Here is a 20,985-nt window from a genome sequence, read left to right on the forward strand (position 1 = left end):
GTAGCGATGAAGTGAGGATTTTCCCGTACGACCATTTCACGAGTGTACCGTGAATATGAGGAATCCAGTAAAACATCAAATCCCCGACATCGTTGCGGCCGGAAAAAGATCCTGCAAGAACGGGACCGACGACTACTGAAGGGAATCGTTCAACGTGACAGAAGTGCAACCCTTTCGCAAATTGCTGCAGATTTCGATGCTGGGATATCAACATGTGTCAGCTTGCGAAACATTCACGGAAACATTATCCATATGGGCTTTCGGAGCGGAAGGCCCTCTTGTGTAGCCTTGATGACTGCATGACACAAAGCTTTACGCCTCGCTTGGGCCTGTCAACACCGACATTGGACTATTGATGACTGGAAACATATTGCCTGTATCGAGCGGATGGACGTGTACGGGTATGGAGACAATCTCATGAATCCATGGACCCTGCATGTCAGCAGGGGACTGTTGAAGCTGGTGGAGGCTCTGTAATGGTGTGGAGCGTGTGCAGTTGGATTGATATAGGGCCCCTGATACGTCTAGATACGATTCTGACAGGTGACACGTACGTAAGCATCCTGTGTGATCACCTGGATTCATTCGTGTGTATTGTGCATTCCGCCAGGCATGGGCAATTCCAGCAGGACAATGCGACACCCCACACGACTAGAATTGCCAGAGAGTGGCTCCAGCACACTTTTCCGAGTTTAAACACTTCCGTTGGTCACCAAACTTCCTAGACATGAATATTACTGAGCGTATCTGAGATGCCTTGCAACGTGCTGCTCAGAAGAGATCTCCGCCCCTCGCACTCTTACGGATTTATGGAGAGCCCTGTAGCATTTATAGTGTTAGTTCCCCTCCAGCACTATTTCAGACATTAGTCGAGTCCATTCCATGTCGTGTTATGGCACTTCTGCGTGCTCGCGTGGGCCCTACACGATGTTAGGCAAATGTACCAGTCCTTGACTCTTCAGTGTAGAACATCCGCGCGAAGAATGCGCAGGCGCGGAAATCAAGCATGTGAAATGATTGCTCTGCGATTTTCGGTAAAGGGCGTTTGAATGTGGCACCATCTATCTGCAAATCATTGCGCTTGCGTGATATCGGCACCTGCGCATTCTTTGCGCTTTTGTTCTATATACGGGCTGTCGACACGCGGATGCTGTCAGTTGTACGTAGCCACCAGCAAAGTTCAACCACCAGAAGATATCGTACACTTACTCCGAGGAAATATTGTGAGATCTGCACATCACTATCCGGCGGCAAACCCGTGAACACTATTTACAGCATTTTGTTAATTATCATATCATTCTGCGTTCTGCGTCAAGAGCATAGATGTTGTACTATGTCTGGGGACAAAGCAGTAAGGTGACGTCATCGACAACAGCCGATATTTCGATTAGGTGCATACATTGTCATTTGAAATTACTTTACACATCGCTTAATTGCCTCAGTTTTGCCCTGAAAATTAAAAGAAATGCACCTGTAGAAATATCATCAGCTGTGTGTTTTAAAAATCTGTGTCTCTACCGGTTTCGGTCATGGACCGTGGTAATGCCTTCTCCTATAGTTTTTTAGATATTTGTTAAGATTGGTGTCAGTACGACAATTGTGTTTGATTTGGCACAGATAACCATTAGTCTCTGGAATGTAGCGGAATGTAGCGGAACTGCTGATAGCTCAGTGCTGAGCAGTCTGTCAAAGCCATACACATATTTACGAACTAGTGGTGCACTGAGAGTAAGCTGATGCGACCGATGTTTACCGCCTTACGGAGATAACGCTTTGGAGGATGTGCGGCAGTATGAATTAACGGCACAGAGTCTGATGTTGCCATTTTTAAAGTAAGACGAGGACTTCATACCCAAATAATGTTATTTGTTTATATATTTTGACCCTGAGTACTTTGGATGTACACTTTTGAAGGATTAATTTAGCTAGATGAATGAGCTTGATTACAAAACGAGTTGTTGTGGATTACGTGCCTAATACTTGTGGTTGTATGATTAAATATTTATAGCGATACCGAGTTCCCTGACATGCTCTTCAAACCGCTGTAAAACGATTCTGGCCTTTTGACACACAGTTACCCTGCTGGAACAAGCTGTCGCCGACAGGGGAGATACACTAGAAGAGATGCACGTGGTTCCCAGTAATGAACGCGTAGTCCAAAGCTATCATGATGTCTTCGATTACTACCAAGATGTCGCGGGGATCCAGGTGAATATCCGCCGCAGCCTGCATCCGTGGGGCGGCGCATGTTACGAGCAGTTGTTCTTCTGGATGACGGTGTATCCGAATATGACCATCTATCTGGTTGGTTGATTTAGGGGAGGGAACCAGGCAGCGAGGTCATCCGTCCCATTAGATTACGAAAGAGTGAGGAAGGAATTTGCTTGAAGCGATTTAGGGAAATCACGAAAAACCTAAATCAGGATGGGCGGACGCAGGTTTGAACCGTCGTCCTCCTAAAATGAGTCCAGTGTGCTAACCACTGCGCCACCATCTATCTAGCGTAACAATAAACGTGCTTTATCCGACCAGGTGACGCGTTTCCATTGGTACAGCGCCAAATCTCCTGTGCTCACTATAATCATCATTGGCGACGTTGTTGGATCAACATGGGAACAAGTAGTGGTCGTCTTCTGCAGAGGCCGATGTTGAACGGCGTGCTCTGAAACACTCGTGCCTGCGCCATATTTTTGCCGTGTCGCCAGGTCTGCTACAGATCGCCGCCTTTTCTGCTTTACAGAACGGACACGACTTCAGCCTCCACGTTCTGCGATGAGGTAGGAGCGTCCAACAACTTGCCGCCTACTCGTTGTTTCACAGCCCTTCAACCACTGTTCACATAGCCGGCCGCGGTGGTCTCGCGGTTCTAGGCGCGCAGTCCGGAACCGTGCGAGTGCTACGGTCGCAGGTTCGAATCCTGCCTCGGGCTTGGATGCGTGTGATGTTCTTAGGTTAGTTAGGTTTAAGTAGTTCTAAGTTCTAGGGGACTGATGACCACAGCAGTTGAGTCCCATAGTGCTCAGAGCCATTTGAACCACTGTTCACATAGCGTGTGGGAAAAAATATGGAAACACGAAAAACACTATACGTTACAATGTCTACTATGGCGTAGATAAACCGTTGGCATCCGAAATAGCTCCTAGTCGTCTCGGGATAAATACTGGTTGCCCATGGTTACTAAGCGAATCTTATATCATTCGTTATGTAAAATAGTGGAAAGTTTAGGCAACGATGATGGCGGTGGACTGCAAGCACGCGCCGTTCTCTGCAAAGTGTACCGCAGAGACTCAATATTATTGACATCTCCGAACTGTGGTAGCCACCGATGTGCCAAGCCATCCTCGTGCTCACAAGAGCAGCACTGGACGATGCGAACTGTGTGAACAGCGGCCCTGCCCATTGGGTAATAGACATCGTACCATGGGATGAAAGGCGGAACGGAGTAGGTTGGGGACTGGTAAGCTACTAAGTTAACAAAACTACGTATAATTCAAAAGTAATTTATCATTAAAATCAACTGAACATTTTAAATGAATAAAGTACCCAATTTATTAGTGGGAGTACCGATGCTTACTAAATAAAGCAATTAAACCCAAGGCTCACCAAATCGGTAAATTCAATTATAAAAATGCTTGGGTGCAAAGTGATATTTTAAAATATACAAAGATCGCCGCACATTGGCGGGCCCACAATAAAATCTTCTTCCTTTTCTTATCAGAATAATGTAAAGTACTAGGCTGTTGGCTGTTGGGACAAGAATTGTTAATTGTCATAAGGCGTCGTTTGTTAAGAATAACTATACTTGGCAACCGCACGAACAACTTAAGGCCCAACGACTAATGTCTGGCACGGTAAAGCCCTTTTAAGAAATTAAATTTTACATACAAATTTCATTAAGGAACAAGGTAACTCACCCGTAAGACCAGCTTAAGGCAACACTGACCAATCTTATGTGATGAAAATTTCACTATTCAAAAAACTTTAATAACATTTACGGCAGGGATAGGACAAGGTTAAGAACTCAAGATGCATCTTAGTAAATATTCTAAGCGTCTTTAAAACATACGTCTAAGTGCACCTTTCGGGTAGGCAGGCCGTCAGTCTTATAAAAAGTAAAAAATTTTGGAAATTTGTGATAAGGTCTTATGGGACCAAACTGCTGAGGTCATCGGTCTCTAAGTTTACAGACTGCTTAGTCTAACTTTAACTAAGGAGAACACACACCCATGCTCGAGGGAGGACTCGAACCTCCGACGGAAAAACACAGTGAGCGGTACGATGCTATGACCGATCAAAAACCCCAGGTATAAGTTGTGAACTTCGTGGCATCTTCATGACAAGCTGCCTAAAACATACATAGTACTACAAAAGGCCAAAGCAAACTTATGCTAAAAGCCGCCTCTAGGCGGTATTGCTTAGATTTACATACGCAGGATTTAGAAGAAATCAGCCATAGTAAACCATATGAAAACTTGGAGTAATTATAAGTGTAAAGCAACCTTGGCCGGTGTCATATGCATCTGAAACAAAGGACGCCAAAATAAGGCAAAACTTAATCTCAGAAGGTTACAGGGAAGCATCCTATGGCAGTAGCCGATCAAATAAACAGAAATTATTAGCTAAGCTCGCCGGGTAGAAAAAGCAAACAAACACACCACAATATAATTGCTGCAGAGGTGGCTAATTCGGCAAACAGCCAATAACAAGTAACGTGGGTGTACTAGGATCAGCTGGACAGCTATCTTACAAGATAGATATCTTTTCCACAGATGAACGAGAAATTTAAATTACCAAAAATAATCCAGTGAAAGCCAGAAGACCAACTAAGACCTGCAGTGAGGCTCCCTTTCTGGTTTAGCTCTTGTATTCAATAAACAAGGCATTAAATTATGTCTTATCTGTCCTGTAACACACATCCATAAGCAAAATTAAACACTACTCTAATAAAATACAAAACATTACTAAATAAAAGAAGGCTGGCAACCAGTGAATAGGTAATATATCAGACTAGTAGCTTATAGAAAATGTTTAACAGTAAGCGTGGGATTGCGAACACAATAACTAACTATGCTACCCACTAACATGGTAAGCAGGAATCAAAATCCAAATTACAATCCACGTTTGCCACAAGTCGCGAATATCTGTCCAGAAAATCGGCTAAACACAGCGTGGTAGATAAATACAACGGAGCGTCCTCGCTCGCAACAGAATACCGGAGGAATGACCACAAATAGCAGCTGTATCCTAAAGAAACTAGGATGCAGTGGGTCACAAAGGGTCACTTCTTTCAGTGATCGAGTAGCTGACATTTCAACTCCGACAACCGTGATGGCGCCAACAGCATTTAAGAGGCTGGACTTTCCAAATAAGTTCAGCACAGCAGAGCGCTTACACGTCCTAGGTAAAAAAAAAAAGAACCTCCAACTCCCCACACTGCTGCCAGCAAGTCACTTTTCTCTGCTTGCCGCGCGCGATCGGGATCCCGCGATCGCCGCTGCTCATGCGCCCCAACTTCCCGGCAACGGATCAGAGATATATTCAAGGCAGATACTACCGTAAACCTAGCGCTAAGGACGTCGCGTGCACAAGGCACAGGACGGATCTGATCAGTCAAAAATGACACACAACCCTTGGCAATAATGCGATCTTGAGGAGTGCGCACGTGGCCCATGAAATGCCACGATGTATCTGCCCAAATCATCACTGAACCTCCGTCAAGTTTCACACTTGGGACGTAAACTCGTCCAGAAGCTGGAAAAAGTTTGGAACGACCGAATGACTTTCTTTCATTACCCGATAATCCAGGTTCTATGGCTCCAACACCACGTTTCCCTGTTACGGCCATTTGCATCACTGATGAGTAGTTTTGGAATTCCGGCTCACCCTGAAATTCCCAGCTTGTGGAGGTTCCTTCACGTTATTTTCGTGCTGACGGGCTTCGCGAGTGTAAGATTCTCTTCTGCAGTGACTTTTGCAACTGTCACTGTCTTATTTTTAGTCACAATCCTCTCTAATGAGCGTCTGTCACGAACACTCAATCCACACTTTCTTCAGCATTGTGGCTTAACGGATAACGTTACTCCACTTTTCCTGTATGCGCTATTAATTTTCGATACGGAGCCTCTTCAAACACTTCGGCTGCCTTGGTTGAGGAAGCACCCACCATACGAGCTTTGACAATTTACGACATTCGATTTCTCTTAGCTCCTGCATACTGCATCACAACAACTGACACTTGAGACATATTTAGGACAATCCACTGTTGCCGTTCATGGTCAAATACAAAGGGGGTTTTGCACAGTCGTCACTATTTTTTTTATTTTTTGCAGGAGGAAAATGAAATCTTTTTTTACATACTTGGAACATTTAGCTATATACATTGAGCCTCCTCAATGTAGCCTCCTTCAGCTGTGACACATCTGGCCCAACGTTCTTTCCATGATGTAAACGCACTTTGTAAAATTCTGGGGATTGACTTTTACATCATCGCTTGACACAAGAAATAAGGTCTTTCTCGCTGTCAAATGTTTTACCGCGCAGGTGGACCTTCAGACCACCAAAGAGGTAAAAATCAGACGGAGCTATGTCTGGACTGTAGGGAGGACGAGAAACAATTTTCCAACCCATTTTCGTGATTTTCTACTGCTTCATAAGGGCTGTATGGGGTGTGGCATTGTCATGATGCAGTCTGATGAGCTGACTTTGAAGCTGTGGTCTGTAGATTTTGATGGCATGTCGCAGCTTGTCCGATGGCAAACAGTAACGGTCCCTGTTAATTGTGGAGCCAGGTTCCAAAAGTCAATGAAAATGACACCACACTGATCATAGAAGAAGGTGGCCATCACCTTTCGGCCTGGTGAAAGTCTCGGTATCTTCTTTCTTGGGGGACCCACATGACGCCACTGCATGAATTGCGTTTTGCTCTCAGGTTCGGACAAAAACAACGATGTTTCATCCTGGTTAATGACGCCGTCAAAACACTGTTTCCACACTTCATTAAAGGTCTTCATGAGACCCTCGCACACATTCTTCCTCATAGTTTTCATTTCTCTTGTCAATAATCTAGGCATCCAACGTGCACAGATTTTTCTGTACCCTAGTGATTGTAACAGTGATAGCACACTACCCAATGACAAACGAATCATTTCAGCAAGCTGTCGTTTTGTCACACATCTGTCATTTTGGATGATTAGATCAACGGTCACTTTATTCACATCACTCACTGCCGTCGTTGGTTTACAGCATCGTGGATTGTCCAATAGAGAAAAATCACCTTCTTTGAACCTCTGCAACCACCGCTGTGATCCACTGTGTCCTCCCCATAAACAGGGAGAAACTTCCTGTGAATCGATGTGGCAGAGTAAACGGAGGTCTTGAAGAGCAACTCCATCGCCGACCGTTGTCACGACATCTATTTCACGATCCATTATGGCTCACCTATAAATAAAAGAAAATACTTTTATATACCAACTTATAGATACTTGTTCCAAGTTTGTTCACAAAAAAAATTCATTCTCCTCCTGCAAAAAATAAAAAAAATAGAGACGACCGTCCAAAACTTTCTGAACGCCCTTTGTACAACAGCACTACCTGCAAGCTTGGCCAGCATCTGCATTTATTTTCAGGCATGCATTTCTCGCGGTGTGCCATATTTTTGTCCAACTCCTGTAGATGACAATGACAGCAACATGCAAACAGTCCACCAGCTTCACCATTTCTGATGGGCTGGTTCGAGGCCCCAGGCCATGACAATCTGTCATTAGTCGAAGTCGCTTATGTCAGTGAATTTCCCCATTTTGCGACCCGTATCGTCGCTGCAATGAATGATCTCCCTCCCCCCCCCCCCCCCCCCCCCCTCGCTTCTTTTTCTTGCTCACTTACTTTCCTGCCCACAACACGATCAGGCGGCATTGAGTGTCGTGGTGGGCAGAGGTCATAATATCTTGGGCCGTTAGTGTGTGCCTTTGACTAAGACGGACGGTGACAGCAGTGTTTGCGCAGGCGCTGAAGAGCTTCATGGCGTCGTTCAACCACAACGCGGTGCGAGTCTGCGAGCGGCTGGCCGCGACGGCGGGCGCCGAGACGGAGCCCTTCCCGGAGCTGTTCCTGGGGTCGCTGGACCTGGGGCTGTACAACTTCGCCGGCACCACGCTCGACGCCGTGGAGCCGTGTCCGACGCGCAGGGCCGCCTTCGTCAGCGCCATGACCCGCGCCATGGAGATCATGCAGGTAAGCCCCGAAACCGCTCATCGGTCTCCCACTAGTACCACTGCATCGTCTGTTTTCCTGTCTTGTGCGAACTTTCAGTTCGGTTGAAGCATAATAATTTCAACTAATAATTTGCCTCACCCGTGCATCATACACTGCCTGACAGAAATGTGAAACACCCAGAAGGGGAGGAGGAGAAAACGAAACTTCGCGGGTTGACAGGGTATGTGATATTATTTCAGTCATTACAAAATCGAGTCTAATTCATCTCTTGGCAGCAAGAGCCCACTAATCGGTATGGCACTGCACCCCCTCTGGCCAGGATATATGCACTGATTCATTTGGGAAGGGTATCGTAAAGCCGTTGTATCCTCTCCTGAGCCAAGCTGACTGTCTGGTCGTTGATATCCTGGATAGTGGCGCTGAGTAGAGTTGACATCCGAGCTAGTCCCACATACGTTTCTCTAATATACATTGAGATGGATGTAGGATTCATATATATATATATGAAATATTTTTTAAAAATCTTGAAAATTCATGCCTGATTTACTTAAAATTTTTATATGACACACCAAAAATCATTCAGATGGACATAGCTTACATACTGATTTAATATATGTAGTATATAAATATGTATTATATGTAAAGGGGTAACATTATTACCAAAAATCTTAAAAAATTGCGTTTTAGCTTTTTCTTAAAATTTTTACACTTCGCTCTAATAAACATTTATATGGATGTAGGCTACACATTTTTAATATGCATTTTATATAGGAATATTAATATAATAAAGAAAAGGGAAACATCATTAGCAGAAATCTTAATAATCTGTTGCCTAATTTTCTTCAGAGTTTTACGCAATACTTTAATAGATGTTCAGATCGACATACACTACATATTGTTTTTAATATGTATGGTATATAAATATAAAAATAACATAAAAAGGACCAATGTTGCTAGGAAAAACATAGTTTTATACAATATTCTAATTAACATTCAGATGGACATAGGCTATAATCTTTTTAATAGGGAGACATTTTTAGCAAAACTCTCAAAAAGTTCTTGCCCTATTTACTTCAAATTTTTGCACAGTACTCTAAAAAGGTTCATTATCATTATTATTAATATATATGGTACATTAATATATAAATAATATTTAATGGGGAATAATTGTTAGTAAAAAACTCGAAAAGTTTTTAAGTTAATTAGATAAAATTTTTACACAAAACTCTAAAAAACATTTGGACAGTCATAGACTATATATATATATATATATATATATACAAATAGAAAAAAATTGACATGCTTTGAAAATGTGAAGTTTCGGTTTCTTTCATGCAGTCGGTTTTAACCATGATAGCAGCGTTTTTTCTTCCTGCAGGTGGTTTTAACAGAAAACTGGACAGTTCTGTTTATGGCTTGTTGGCTTATAATTAGAATACTATTATACAATATGAATCATCTGAAACTTTTTAATCCTTCACATTTACAGATTAAAAGTTTTGAAAAGACGGTCACTGAAGGTACTTTAGTCATAGATCCATCAACTCGAGGGTTCCCTATCACACCACATATACCAATGATCCCAACCAATTTACTTACTAATTTTAAGTGACTTCAATTCACTATCATGTTTTTCCTTGTAGTACCAATAAATGAGACTGAAGGACTGAGAAAGTGGAGGAATGATATGGACAGACAGAAGAGTTGGGAGGAAATGGACATAGAGAGAGGAAAGACAGAGATAGAGTGAGGGAATAGAAGATTCACAGAGAGAAGAGGAGGATGATATGAACAGAGAGAGGGGGAGGAGGTGATGGAGAGAAAGAGAGAGGGGGGAGGAAGGAAGGAAAGGAGGAGATGGACAAATAGAGGGTGGAGGAGGTTATAGACAGAGAGAGATGAGGAAGAGTGATTAGGATGCATACCTGTATCAATTTCCACAGATATTTAAGAAACACAAAGCATTGCCATGTTCATTACTTACATTATACCTTATTGCAGTAAAGGATGTGCACTATATTTGGATATCCTTTTTTCTCTAGTTAGCAATAAACTTCATAATTCTCGGAAACTGGTTATCATTTTCGCTGATAAAATTTCCACATTATTAAGACAACTACTTTATAAGATAATCTTTGCCAATACAGTGTTTCGTAGTTTGAATAATACTTTAATATCACTTATTATCATTTTAAACATCGTCCAAGTTAGAACACTTTGCCAAATTATTTTATCCAAATGGCGAAATTATAAATTTATTTCTCTACACTGATAAATCACTCATTAGTATTTGCCCATTGTTGCAAATTACAGTTGCTGAATGTAACTATCTTGATTAAGGTTGAATCATATGTCAGATAATCCTGCGAGATACAATATGGAACTGCTTAATACAAACGTTAAATTCGTACAGTTCTTCATGTCGTTTTTCTTTGTTTTTCAGTTGCTATTGCAATAATAATGGTTGCCAGAAGGAGAGCAAATGGGGCAATGTCATCTTGCAGTCGCTCGCAGTCAGCTACATGAACCGCTATGAACAGTACGGTGATTTTCCAATTCCAACTAAGCAATGCTGCTCAGATCCTCAGTCGTTGAGCAAGAAACATTTTCTTGTTATGGTCTTCAGTCCTAAGACTGGTTTGAGGCAGTTCTCCATGCTACTCTATCCTGTGCAAGCCTCTTCATCTGCCGGCCGGTGTGGCCGAGCGGTTCTAGGCGCCACAGTCTGGAACGGCGCGACCGCTACGGTCGCAGGTTCGAATCCTGCCTCGGGCATGGGTGTGTGTGATGTCCTTAGGTTAGTTAGGTTTAGGTAGTCCTAAGTTCTGGGGGACTTTGACCTTAGAATTTGAGTTCCATAGTGCTCAGAGCCATTTGAACCTCTTCATCTCCGAGTACCTACTGCAACCTACATCCTTCTGGATCTGCTTAGCGTATGTATCTCTTGGTCTCCCTCTACAATTTTAACCATCGACGCTTCCCTCCAGTGCTAACTAAATTGGTGATTCCTTGATGCCTCAGTACGTGTCCTACACAGCGATACCGTGTTCTAGTCAAGTTGTGCCTCAAATTCCTCTTCTCTCCAATTCTATGCAGTACCTCCTCATTAGTTACATGATCTACCCATCTAATCCGACATGAAACATAAAAAATAAAAATTTTGTAATTATTTTCCGAATAACAACGGGTAAAAAAAACATTAATTATGTCATGCGTATAGAAATAATTAGCTAACGTCTCTCAGAGGGTAAAGAGAGTAGTGTGATTGTAATTTCTATCGCACTACACAGAGAGATGTGGAGCCCTGTCCTTCCTCTTACCTTTCTGTTCTTTGGGTGACGCCGGCGCCTGTTGTTGACAGGAGCGCATCTTCCAGCCGTGGCTGCAGCTGGGCTGGGTGCTGGCGCTGACCAAGGCGGGCCGCGACCAGGGCCAGGTGGTGCGCCTCATCTCCAGCGTCATGTCCACGTTAACGACGCCGCTCTTCGCCGCGGACTCGGCTGCAGACCACGAGCCACCGAAGGCCAGCCCGCAGCAGGAGGACGGATCGCTCGAGGAAGCCCCGCTGGCAGCAGGGCAGACGCCCCTCGTGGCGGCACTCACGCGGTCGCTGCGTTCGCACACGCTGTCTCACCAGGAGGTCTTCGACGAGGTTGGCGACGCCTTTGTGTACCGAACTAGACGAGGCGTAGTCATGAAGTTGAAACTTGTGGTCTCTTTCTTAATGTACACTACTGGCCATTAAAACTGCTACACCACGAAGATTACCTGCTACAGACGCGAAATTTAACAGACAGGAAGAATATGCTGTGATATGCAAATGATTAGCTTTTCAGAGCATTCACACAGTGTTGGCGCCGGTGGCGACACCTAAAACGTGCTGACATGAGGGAAGTTTCCAACCGATTTCTCATACACAAACAGCAGTTGAACGGCGTCGCCTGGTGAAACGTTCTTGTGATGCCTCGTGTAAGGAGGAGAAATGTGTACTATCACGTTTCCGACTTTGATAAAGGTCGGATTGTTGCCTATCGCGATTGCGGTTTCTCGTATCGCGACATTGCTGGTTGGTCGATATCCAATGACTGTTAGCAGAATACGGAATCGGTTGGTTCAGGAGGGTAATACGAAACGCCGTGCTGGATCCCAACGGCCTCGTATCACTAGCAGTCGACATGACAGGCATCTTATGCGCATGGCTGTAACGGATCGTGCAGCGACGTCTCGATCCCTGAGTCAACAGATGGGGACGCTTGCAAGACAACAACCATCTGCACAAACAGTTCGACGAAGTTCGCAGCGCATGGACTATCAGCTCGGAGACCATGGCTGCGGTTACCCTTGACGCTGCATCACAGACAGGAGCGCCTGCGGTGGTGTACTCAACGACGAACCTGGGTGCACGAACGGCAAAACGTCGTTTTTTCGGATGAATCTAGGTTCTGTTTGCAGCATCATGATGGTCGCATCCGTGTTTGTCGACATCGCGTTGAACGCACATTGGAAGCGTGATGCTATGCGGTGCCGTTACTTACACGTCTCGGTCACCTCTTGTTCGAATTGACGGCACTTTGAACAGTGGACGTTACATTTAAGATGTGTTACGACCCGTGGCTCTAGCCTTCATTCTATCGCTGCGAAACCCTACATTTCAACAGGATAATTCACGACCGCGTGTTGCAGGTCCTGTACGGGCCTTTCTGGATACAGAAAATGTTCGACTGCTGCCCTGGCTAGCACATTCTCCAGATCTCTCACCAATTGAAAACGTCTGGTCATTGGTGACCGAGCAACTGGATCGTCACAATACGCCAGTCACTACTCTTGATGAACTGTGGTATCGTGTTGAAGCTCCATGGGCAGCTGTATCTGTACACACCATCCAAGCTCTGTCTGACTCAATGCCCAAAGTATCAAGGCCGTTACTGCGGCCAGAGGTGGTTGTTCTGGGTACTGATTTCTCAGGATCTATGCACCCAAATTGCGTGAAAATGTAATCACATGTCAGTTCTAGTATAATATATATGTCGAATGAATATCCGTTTATCATCTGCATTTCTTCTTGGTGTACCAATTTTAATGGGCAGTAGTGTATGTTAGCTGCAGTATCATGAAACTACGCAGAACCAAATTATAGACCAAGGGGAAATTTAAGCCATCTCTCTGTTCGATAAGCAAATCTATAATCATACAAGAGGAACGAGATCACAAATCATAATCAACTAAGCAACAGACGTTGGGTGGGGAAGCAAATAGCGAGCCGCTCACAACATGGATTTTGCTATTGCGGTTGTGACACTTGTTTTCCCCCAAAACATCAGCACCTGGGGCACGAACCACCCAGTATCTTAGTTCAGAGCTCTCAACTGTCCACTTAATAAATAACGAAATCTCTCCTTCGAGGGGATGAGTCAACGTTGTTGCCAACGTAGGAAAAAAGGGGAATGAGGCAAAAATATCCCACTCTTGGTGTACATAACACATGTTAAAAAACACAGGCCGGGTGGGGTAGGCGCTTGGTCTAGGGGGTCTTGCATGGTTCGCACGGCTCCATCTGTCGGAGGTTAGAGTCCTCCCTCGGGCATGGATGTGTGTTGTCCTTAGCGTAAGTTACTTTAAGTTAGATTAAGCAGTGTGTAAGCCTAGGGACCGATTACTTCAGCAGTTTGGTCCCATAGGTACTTACCACAAATAAAAATAAAGTACTCAAACTGAAGGTTCAACCGCAAGGTTTGTACTTCTCTGGAGCAGTGTCTCCTAGACTGGTCAGCCTCTTTGCGCCAATCATTCATTTGGATACACGAGCATTTTCTTCGCAGTTAACTTTTTCGTACCTATGTTTTTCTTTCCAACTTTTGTGATTGCCCTTTTTAGAGATGTCCATTCCTCTTCAACAGTATTGCCTACTGACCTATTCATTACTGCTGTATCTATAGCTTTAGAAAACTTTAAGCGGATCTTGTCATTCCTTAGTATTTCGGATCCCACTTCTTTGCGTGTTGATTCTTCCTAATATCTTGAACTTCAGCCTACTCTTCATCACTACTATATTGTGATCTGAGTCTATATCTGCTCCTGGGTACGCCTTACAATCCAGTATCTGATTTCGGAATCTCTGTCTTATCATGATGTAATCTAACTGAAATATTCCCGTATCACCCGGTCTTTTACAAATATACCTCCTCCTCTTGTGATTATTGAACAGAGTATTTGCTATTACTAGCTGATATTTATCACAGAACTCGATTAATCTTTCTCCTCTCTCATTTCTTATCGAGAGCCCATATTTACCTGTTATCTTTTCCTCTACCCCTTCCTCTACAACTGCATTCCAGTCCCCTATGACTATTACATATTTCATCTCTCTTTACCTACTGTATTATCCTTTCAATACCCTAATATACTTGATCTATCGCTTCATTTTCGGCTTGCGACGTCGGATGTATAAATGAACTATGGTTGTCAGTTTTGATTTGCTGACAATACTGATAAGAACAACCCTATCACTGACCCGTTCACAGTAGCACATTCTCCACCCTACCTTCCTATTCATAACGAATCCTACCCCATTTATACCATTTTTGCTGCTGTTGATATTACCAAATACTCATATGACCAGAAATCCATTTCTTCTTTCCGTTTACCTTCACAGACACATTCTATATCTAGACTGAGGCTTTGCATTTCCCTTTTTAGATTTTCTAGCTTCCCTACCACGTTTAAGCTTCTGACATTCCACACTCCGACTCGTAGAACGTTATCTTTTCGTTGGTTATTCAACCCTTTTCTCATCCTCACCTTCTCCTTGGCAGTTCCCTCCCAGAGATACGAATGGAGAACTATTCCTGGCTGCGCGGGATTACCCGAGCGTTCTAAGGCGCTGCAGTCATGGGCTGTGCGGTTGATCCCGGCGGAGGTTCGAGTCCTCCCTCGGGCATGGATGTGTGTGTTTGTCCTTAGGATAAGTTAGGTTAAGCATTGTGTAAGCTTAGGGACTGATGACCTTAGCAGTTAAGTCCCATAAGATTTCACACACATTTGAACATTTTGAACTATTCCGGAATCTTTTGCCAATGGAGAGATCATCATGGCGCTTTTGTCAATCACAGGCGTCACGTCGTGTGGTTTCCATTGCCTTCTGCATCCTCATGCCATGGGTCATTGCCGATTCTTCCGCTTTTAGGGGCAGTTTCCCACCCCAAGGGCGAGTTCGAATTTCGGAGACACTATAGTCACGTCCATTTTGCAAATTATATGGGATAGGAAGCATCGGTTATATTACTTGACTCAGTTCGGAGAGTACTCTCTGCGCCATGCATAATGCATCTTTCTAGCGTCTGTATCTGGAGATGGACGAGAATTTATGTGATTCTCCCAGTCATGTTGAACGAACCCTTGCTGAAACGTACTACTCTTATTTATATCTTCTTTATCTGACGTTGCATAGGTTACTACCGACTTTAGCGACTGTAACAAAAGTCTTATTTAGAGAATACCCTCTTCGCTTTATTTTACAGTATCTGCAATGTTCACTGTGACAATATGGTTTTTCTTACAATTCTCTTTTGTAGGATCATTAAAATTTCTCATGCTTTAACGTATTACAATAATAATTATTAAATTATTATCATTACTCCCATTTTTGTTTCTTAGTTCATTCCTGAGGTTCTTCTTCGCATATGTGCTAGATTTTTCTACACAGCTCTTCCACGAAGGTGAAATACACTGAAACGTCAATAAAACTGGTATGGGCATGCATATTCAAATACAGAGATATGTAAACGGCCAGAATAGGGCGCTGCGGTCGGAAACGCCTATGTAAGACAACAAATGTATGGCGCAGTTATTAGATCGGTTAGCGCTGCTACAATGTCAAGATTTAAGTGAGTTAGAACATTGTCTTACAGTCGGCGGACGAGCGATGGGACACTGCATCTCCGAGATAGCGATGAAGTGGGGATATTCCCTTAGGACCATTTCACGAATGTACCGTGAATATCAGGAATCCGGTAAAACATCAAATCTCCAACATCGTTGCTGCCGGAAAAAAGATCCTACAAGAACGGGACCAACGACGACTGAATAGAATCGTTCAACGTGACAGAAGTGCAACACTTGCGCAGATTGCTGCAGATTTCAGTGCTGGGCTATCAAGAAATTTTAGCATGCGAAGCATTCAACGAAACGTCATCGATATAGGCTTTCGGAGCCGAAGGCCCGTTCGTGTACCCTTGATAACAGCACGACACAAAGCTTTACGCCTCGCCTCGGATCGTTAACACCGACACTGGACTAGAAACATGTTGCCTGGTAGGACGACTCTCGTTTCAAATTGTATCGAGCGGATGGACGTGTACGGGTATAGAGAAAACCTTATGAATCCAAGGATCCTGCATGTCAGCAGGGGACTGTCCAAGCTAGTGGAAGCTCTGTAAAAATGTGGGGCGTGGGCATTTGGAGTGATATGAGGCTTCTGATACGTCTAGATAATATTCTAACAGGTGACACGTAAGCGTCCTGTGTGATCACGTGCATCATTCGTGTCTATTGTGCATTTCGCCGGACATGGGCAACTCCAGCAGGACAATGCGACACCCCACACGTCCAGAATTGCTACAGAGTGTCTCCAGGAACACACTTCTGAGTTTAAACACTTCCTTTGGTCACCAGTAATGCTCATACATTCTTGAGCATATGTGGGATGCCCTGCAACGTGTTGTTCAGAAGAGATCTAGACCCCCCTCGTACTCTTACGGAGTTATGGACTGCCCTGCAGGAGTCAGTGTCTCTTCGTCGTGTTGCGGCACTTCTGCGTGCTCGCGAGGGACCTACGCGATATTAGGCAGGTGAACCAGTTTCTTTGGCTCTGCAGTATAAATGTACATTTTTTATTAGGTGCACTCTCTGCCGTATCATTTGCTTTTTTTTGTATTACGGGATGCGATCATCTTTCGTTTTGTTTGGTGGTCGTGAGAGCGACTTCTATCGCTCTGTGTGTGTGTGTGTATGTGTGTGTGTGCGCGTGTGTGTGTGTCCTCTTTGTGTGATACTATTTATGTGGTATCTAGAGGAGATGTTATTTATGTACTGCATGTTTCATTAGCTAATGTTTGTTTTGTTATTTAATATGTGTTTCTTTTCTGTGATGGTTTCTGGATTTAGAATATTTCTTGTAGGTTTAGGAGTGGTTTCTTGTTACTGAATCTGGCTGTTTTCATTTTTATTTTTATTGTGGTAGTTTGGTAATGTTTTTATAGGAGGTATTCTGCAGATTTTGTGAGGCTGGTGTCATATTTGCATGCTCTTTTCTGTTCTTTGTACTTTGTTCCAAATGTTTTGCTGTTCTGTCCTAAGTATAGAGAATCACAACCGTTACCATGGAGTTAGCACGTACCACATTTTTTTAAAATATGTCACTGTTATCTTCCTTCTTTAAACGCTTCTGTATTGAGTTACTGTTTTGATAAGCTAGTTTTTTTCCTGTTTCTTGATATCACCAGTTGTATGTGTCAGTTTGTTTCCGTGTGAGGCAGATTGTCTGTTGAGATTCGCCGTTGTTGTCTAGTGGTGGTGTTGTCCGTGTGCGTGTATGCAATGAGTGTTGTAGACCCCTGGATTCGTGTAGTGTTTGATTCATTTATTTTTATGCCTTTCTGGATTTTCTTCTTCAATTCTCTAACTGTCTTCTTTATTGCCTTTATTAATCGTATGTAGTTGTTGTTGTTGTGGTCTTCAGTCCTAAGACTGGTTTGATGCAGCTCTCCATGCTAATCTATCCTATGCAAGCTTCTTCATCTCCCAGTACCTTCTGCAACCTACATCCTTCTGTATCTGCTTAGTGTATTCATCTCTTGGTCTCCCTCAACTATTTTTACCCTCCACGCTGCCCTGCAATACTAAATTGGTGACCCCTTGATGCCTCAGAACATGTCCTACCAACCGATCGCTTCTTCTAGTCAAGTTGTGCCACAAATTTCTCTTCTCCCCAATCCTATTCAATACCTCCTCATTAGTTATATGATCTACACATCCAATCTTCCGCATTCTTCTGTAGCACCACATTTCGAAAGAAGCTTTTATTCTCTTCTTGTCCAAACTAGTTATCGTCCATGTTTCACTTCCATACATGGCTACACTCCACTGTACTCGATGTTAACAAATTTCGCTTCTTCATAATCGCTTTCCTTGCCGTTGCCAGTCTACATTTTATATCCTGTCTATTTCGACCATCATCAGTTATTTTGCTCCCCAAATAGCAAAAATTCCTTTACTTCTTCAAGTGTCTCATTTCCTAATCTAATTCTCTCAGCATCACCCGAGTTAAATCGACTACATTCCATTATCCTTGTTTTACTTTTGTTGATGTTCATCTTATATCCTCCTTTCAAGACTCTGTCCATTCCGTTCAGCTGCTCTTTCCAGACCTTTGCTGTCACTGACAGAATTACAATGACATCGGTGAACCTCAAGGTTTTTATTTCTTCTCCATGGATTTTGATACCTACTCCGAATTTTTCTTTTGTTTCCTTTACTGCTTGCTCAATATACAGATTGAATAACATCAGGGATAGACTACAAGCCTATCTCACTCCTTTCCCAACCACTGCTTCCCTTTCATGCCCCTCGACTCCTATGACTGCCATCTGATTTCTGTACAAATTGTAAATAGCCTTTCGCTCCCTGTATTTTACCCCTGCCACCTTCAGAATTTCAAACAGAGTATTCCAGTCAACATTGTCAAAAGCTTTCTCTAAGTCTACAAATGCTAGAAACGTAGGTTTACCCTTCCTTAATCTAGCTTCTAAGATAAGTCGTAGGGTCAGTATTGCCTTAGGTGTTCCAATATTTCTACAGAATCCAAACTGACCTTCCTCGAGGTCGTGTTCTACCAGTTCTTCCATTCGTCTGTAAAGAATTCGCTTTAGTATTTTGCAGCTGTGACTAATTAAATTGATACTTCGGTAATTTTCACATCTGTCAACACCTGCTTTCTTTGGGATTGGTAATATTATATTCTTCTTGAAGTCTGAGGGAATTTCGCTTGTCTCATACATCTTGCTCACCAGCTGGTAGAGTTTTGTTAGGACTGGCTCTCCCAAGGCCGTCAGTAGTTCCAATGGAATGTTGCTTACTCCGGGGGCCTTGTTTCGACTCAGGTCTTTCAGTGCTCTGTCAAACTCTTCACGCAGTATCATATCTCTCATTTCATCTTCTTCTACCTCCTCTTCCATTTCCATAATATTGTCCTTACGTACATCGCCCTTGTATAAACCTTCTATATACTCCTTCCACCTTTCTGTCTTCCCTTCTTTGCTTAGAACTGGGTTTCCATCTGAGCCATTGATATACATACAAGTGGCTGTCTTTTCTCCAAAGGTCTCTTTAACTTTCCTGTAGGCATTATCTATCTTGCCCTTAAAGAGATAAGCCTCTGCATCCTTACATTTGTCCTCTAGCCATCCCTGCTTAGCCATTTTGCACTTCCTGTCGATCTCATTTTTGAGATGTCTGTATTCCTTTTTGCCTGCTTCATTTACTGCATTTTTATATTTTCTCCCTTCATCCATTAAATTCAATATTTCTTCTGTTACCCAGGGGTTTCTACTAGCCCTCGTCTTTCTACCTACTTGATCCTCTGCTGCCTTCACTACTTCATCTCTCATAGCTACCCGTTCTTCTTCTACTGTATTTCTTTCCCCCATTCCAGTCAATTGTTCCCTTATGCTCTCCCTGAAACTGTACAACCTCTGATTCTTTCAGTTTATCCAGGTCCCACCTCCTTAAATTCCCACCTTTTTGCAGTTTCTTCAGTTTTAATCTACAGTTCATAACCAATAGATTGTGGTCAGAGTCCATATCTGCCCCTGGGTATGTCTTACAATTTAAAACCTGGTTCCTAAATCTCTGTCTTACCACTATATAATGTGTCTGAAACCTGTCCGTATCTCCAGGCTTAACGAAGTGTTAGCTATGATTAAGTTGTTCTCTGTGCAAAATTCTACCAGCCGGCTTCCTCTTTCATTTCTTAGCCCCAATCCATATTCACCTACTACGTTTCCTTCTCCCTTTTCCTACTACCGAATTCCTGTCACCCATGACTATTAAATTTTCGTCTCCCTTCACTATCTGAATAGTTTCTTTTATTTCATCATACATTTCTTCAATTTCTTCATGTAGTATCAGTGGTAAATGAGCAACGCTTGTTTTGAGAGCTGCCTCCTCCGTGCGTGAATTACCCTACTCGATACGTTTGAAAGTTAATGGCGTCGCATTTGCTCGTGGGCTGCTCAGATGAGGACCTTGGTGGTGTCTGGGACGGATACGACGGCCAACACGGCGGTGTCGGCGCTGGCGCTGCTCAGCCTCAACCAGCAGTGGCAGCGCGCCGCCCACCAGGAACTGGACCACGTGTTCGGCAGGGGCAGTCCAGACTACCACCGGGAGGTCACCGTCCAAGACATCGCCCGGCTCAGTGTTCTGGACAGGATCCTCAAGGTAGGTCACGGCGCTGTACGACAAATAGCGAGGAAGACACAAGATCACAACAGAAAACATAGCGCACGCAGTGCGTCATCAGGAACTTCTTTCGTCCTTTCAGTTGATATTTTTCAGTCGCATGCGTGAATTTTTAAGAATGGGGAAATCTAGATTGTATCTAACTGGATGTTGTGAGAGAATTAAAGCTAAAATCTAAAAACATACTTTTATTTTTCTTTCCGCCACATGTCTTAGGGTTTACCATCCCTTCGATGTCGAGATGTTTAGAGGCGGAGC

General features: G+C 43.5%; 1 protein-coding gene across 1 annotated transcript in view; it reads left to right on the plus strand.

The window, feature by feature from the left end:
* Positions 1–20,985, plus strand: part of LOC126361719 (cytochrome P450 4g1-like) — a 96,056-nt gene that overhangs the window by 25,958 nt on the left and 49,113 nt on the right. The window contains exons 3-5 of the mRNA XM_050007817.1: positions 8,002–8,229; positions 11,573–11,863; positions 20,503–20,706. Of these exons, the coding sequence (XP_049863774.1) occupies positions 8,002–8,229; positions 11,573–11,863; positions 20,503–20,706 (723 nt within the window). The remainder of the gene's footprint in view (positions 1–8,001; positions 8,230–11,572; positions 11,864–20,502; positions 20,707–20,985) is intronic.

This window comes from Schistocerca gregaria, chromosome 1, assembly GCF_023897955.1.
Source record: "Schistocerca gregaria isolate iqSchGreg1 chromosome 1, iqSchGreg1.2, whole genome shotgun sequence".
NCBI classification, from domain to species: domain Eukaryota; kingdom Metazoa; phylum Arthropoda; class Insecta; order Orthoptera; family Acrididae; genus Schistocerca; species Schistocerca gregaria.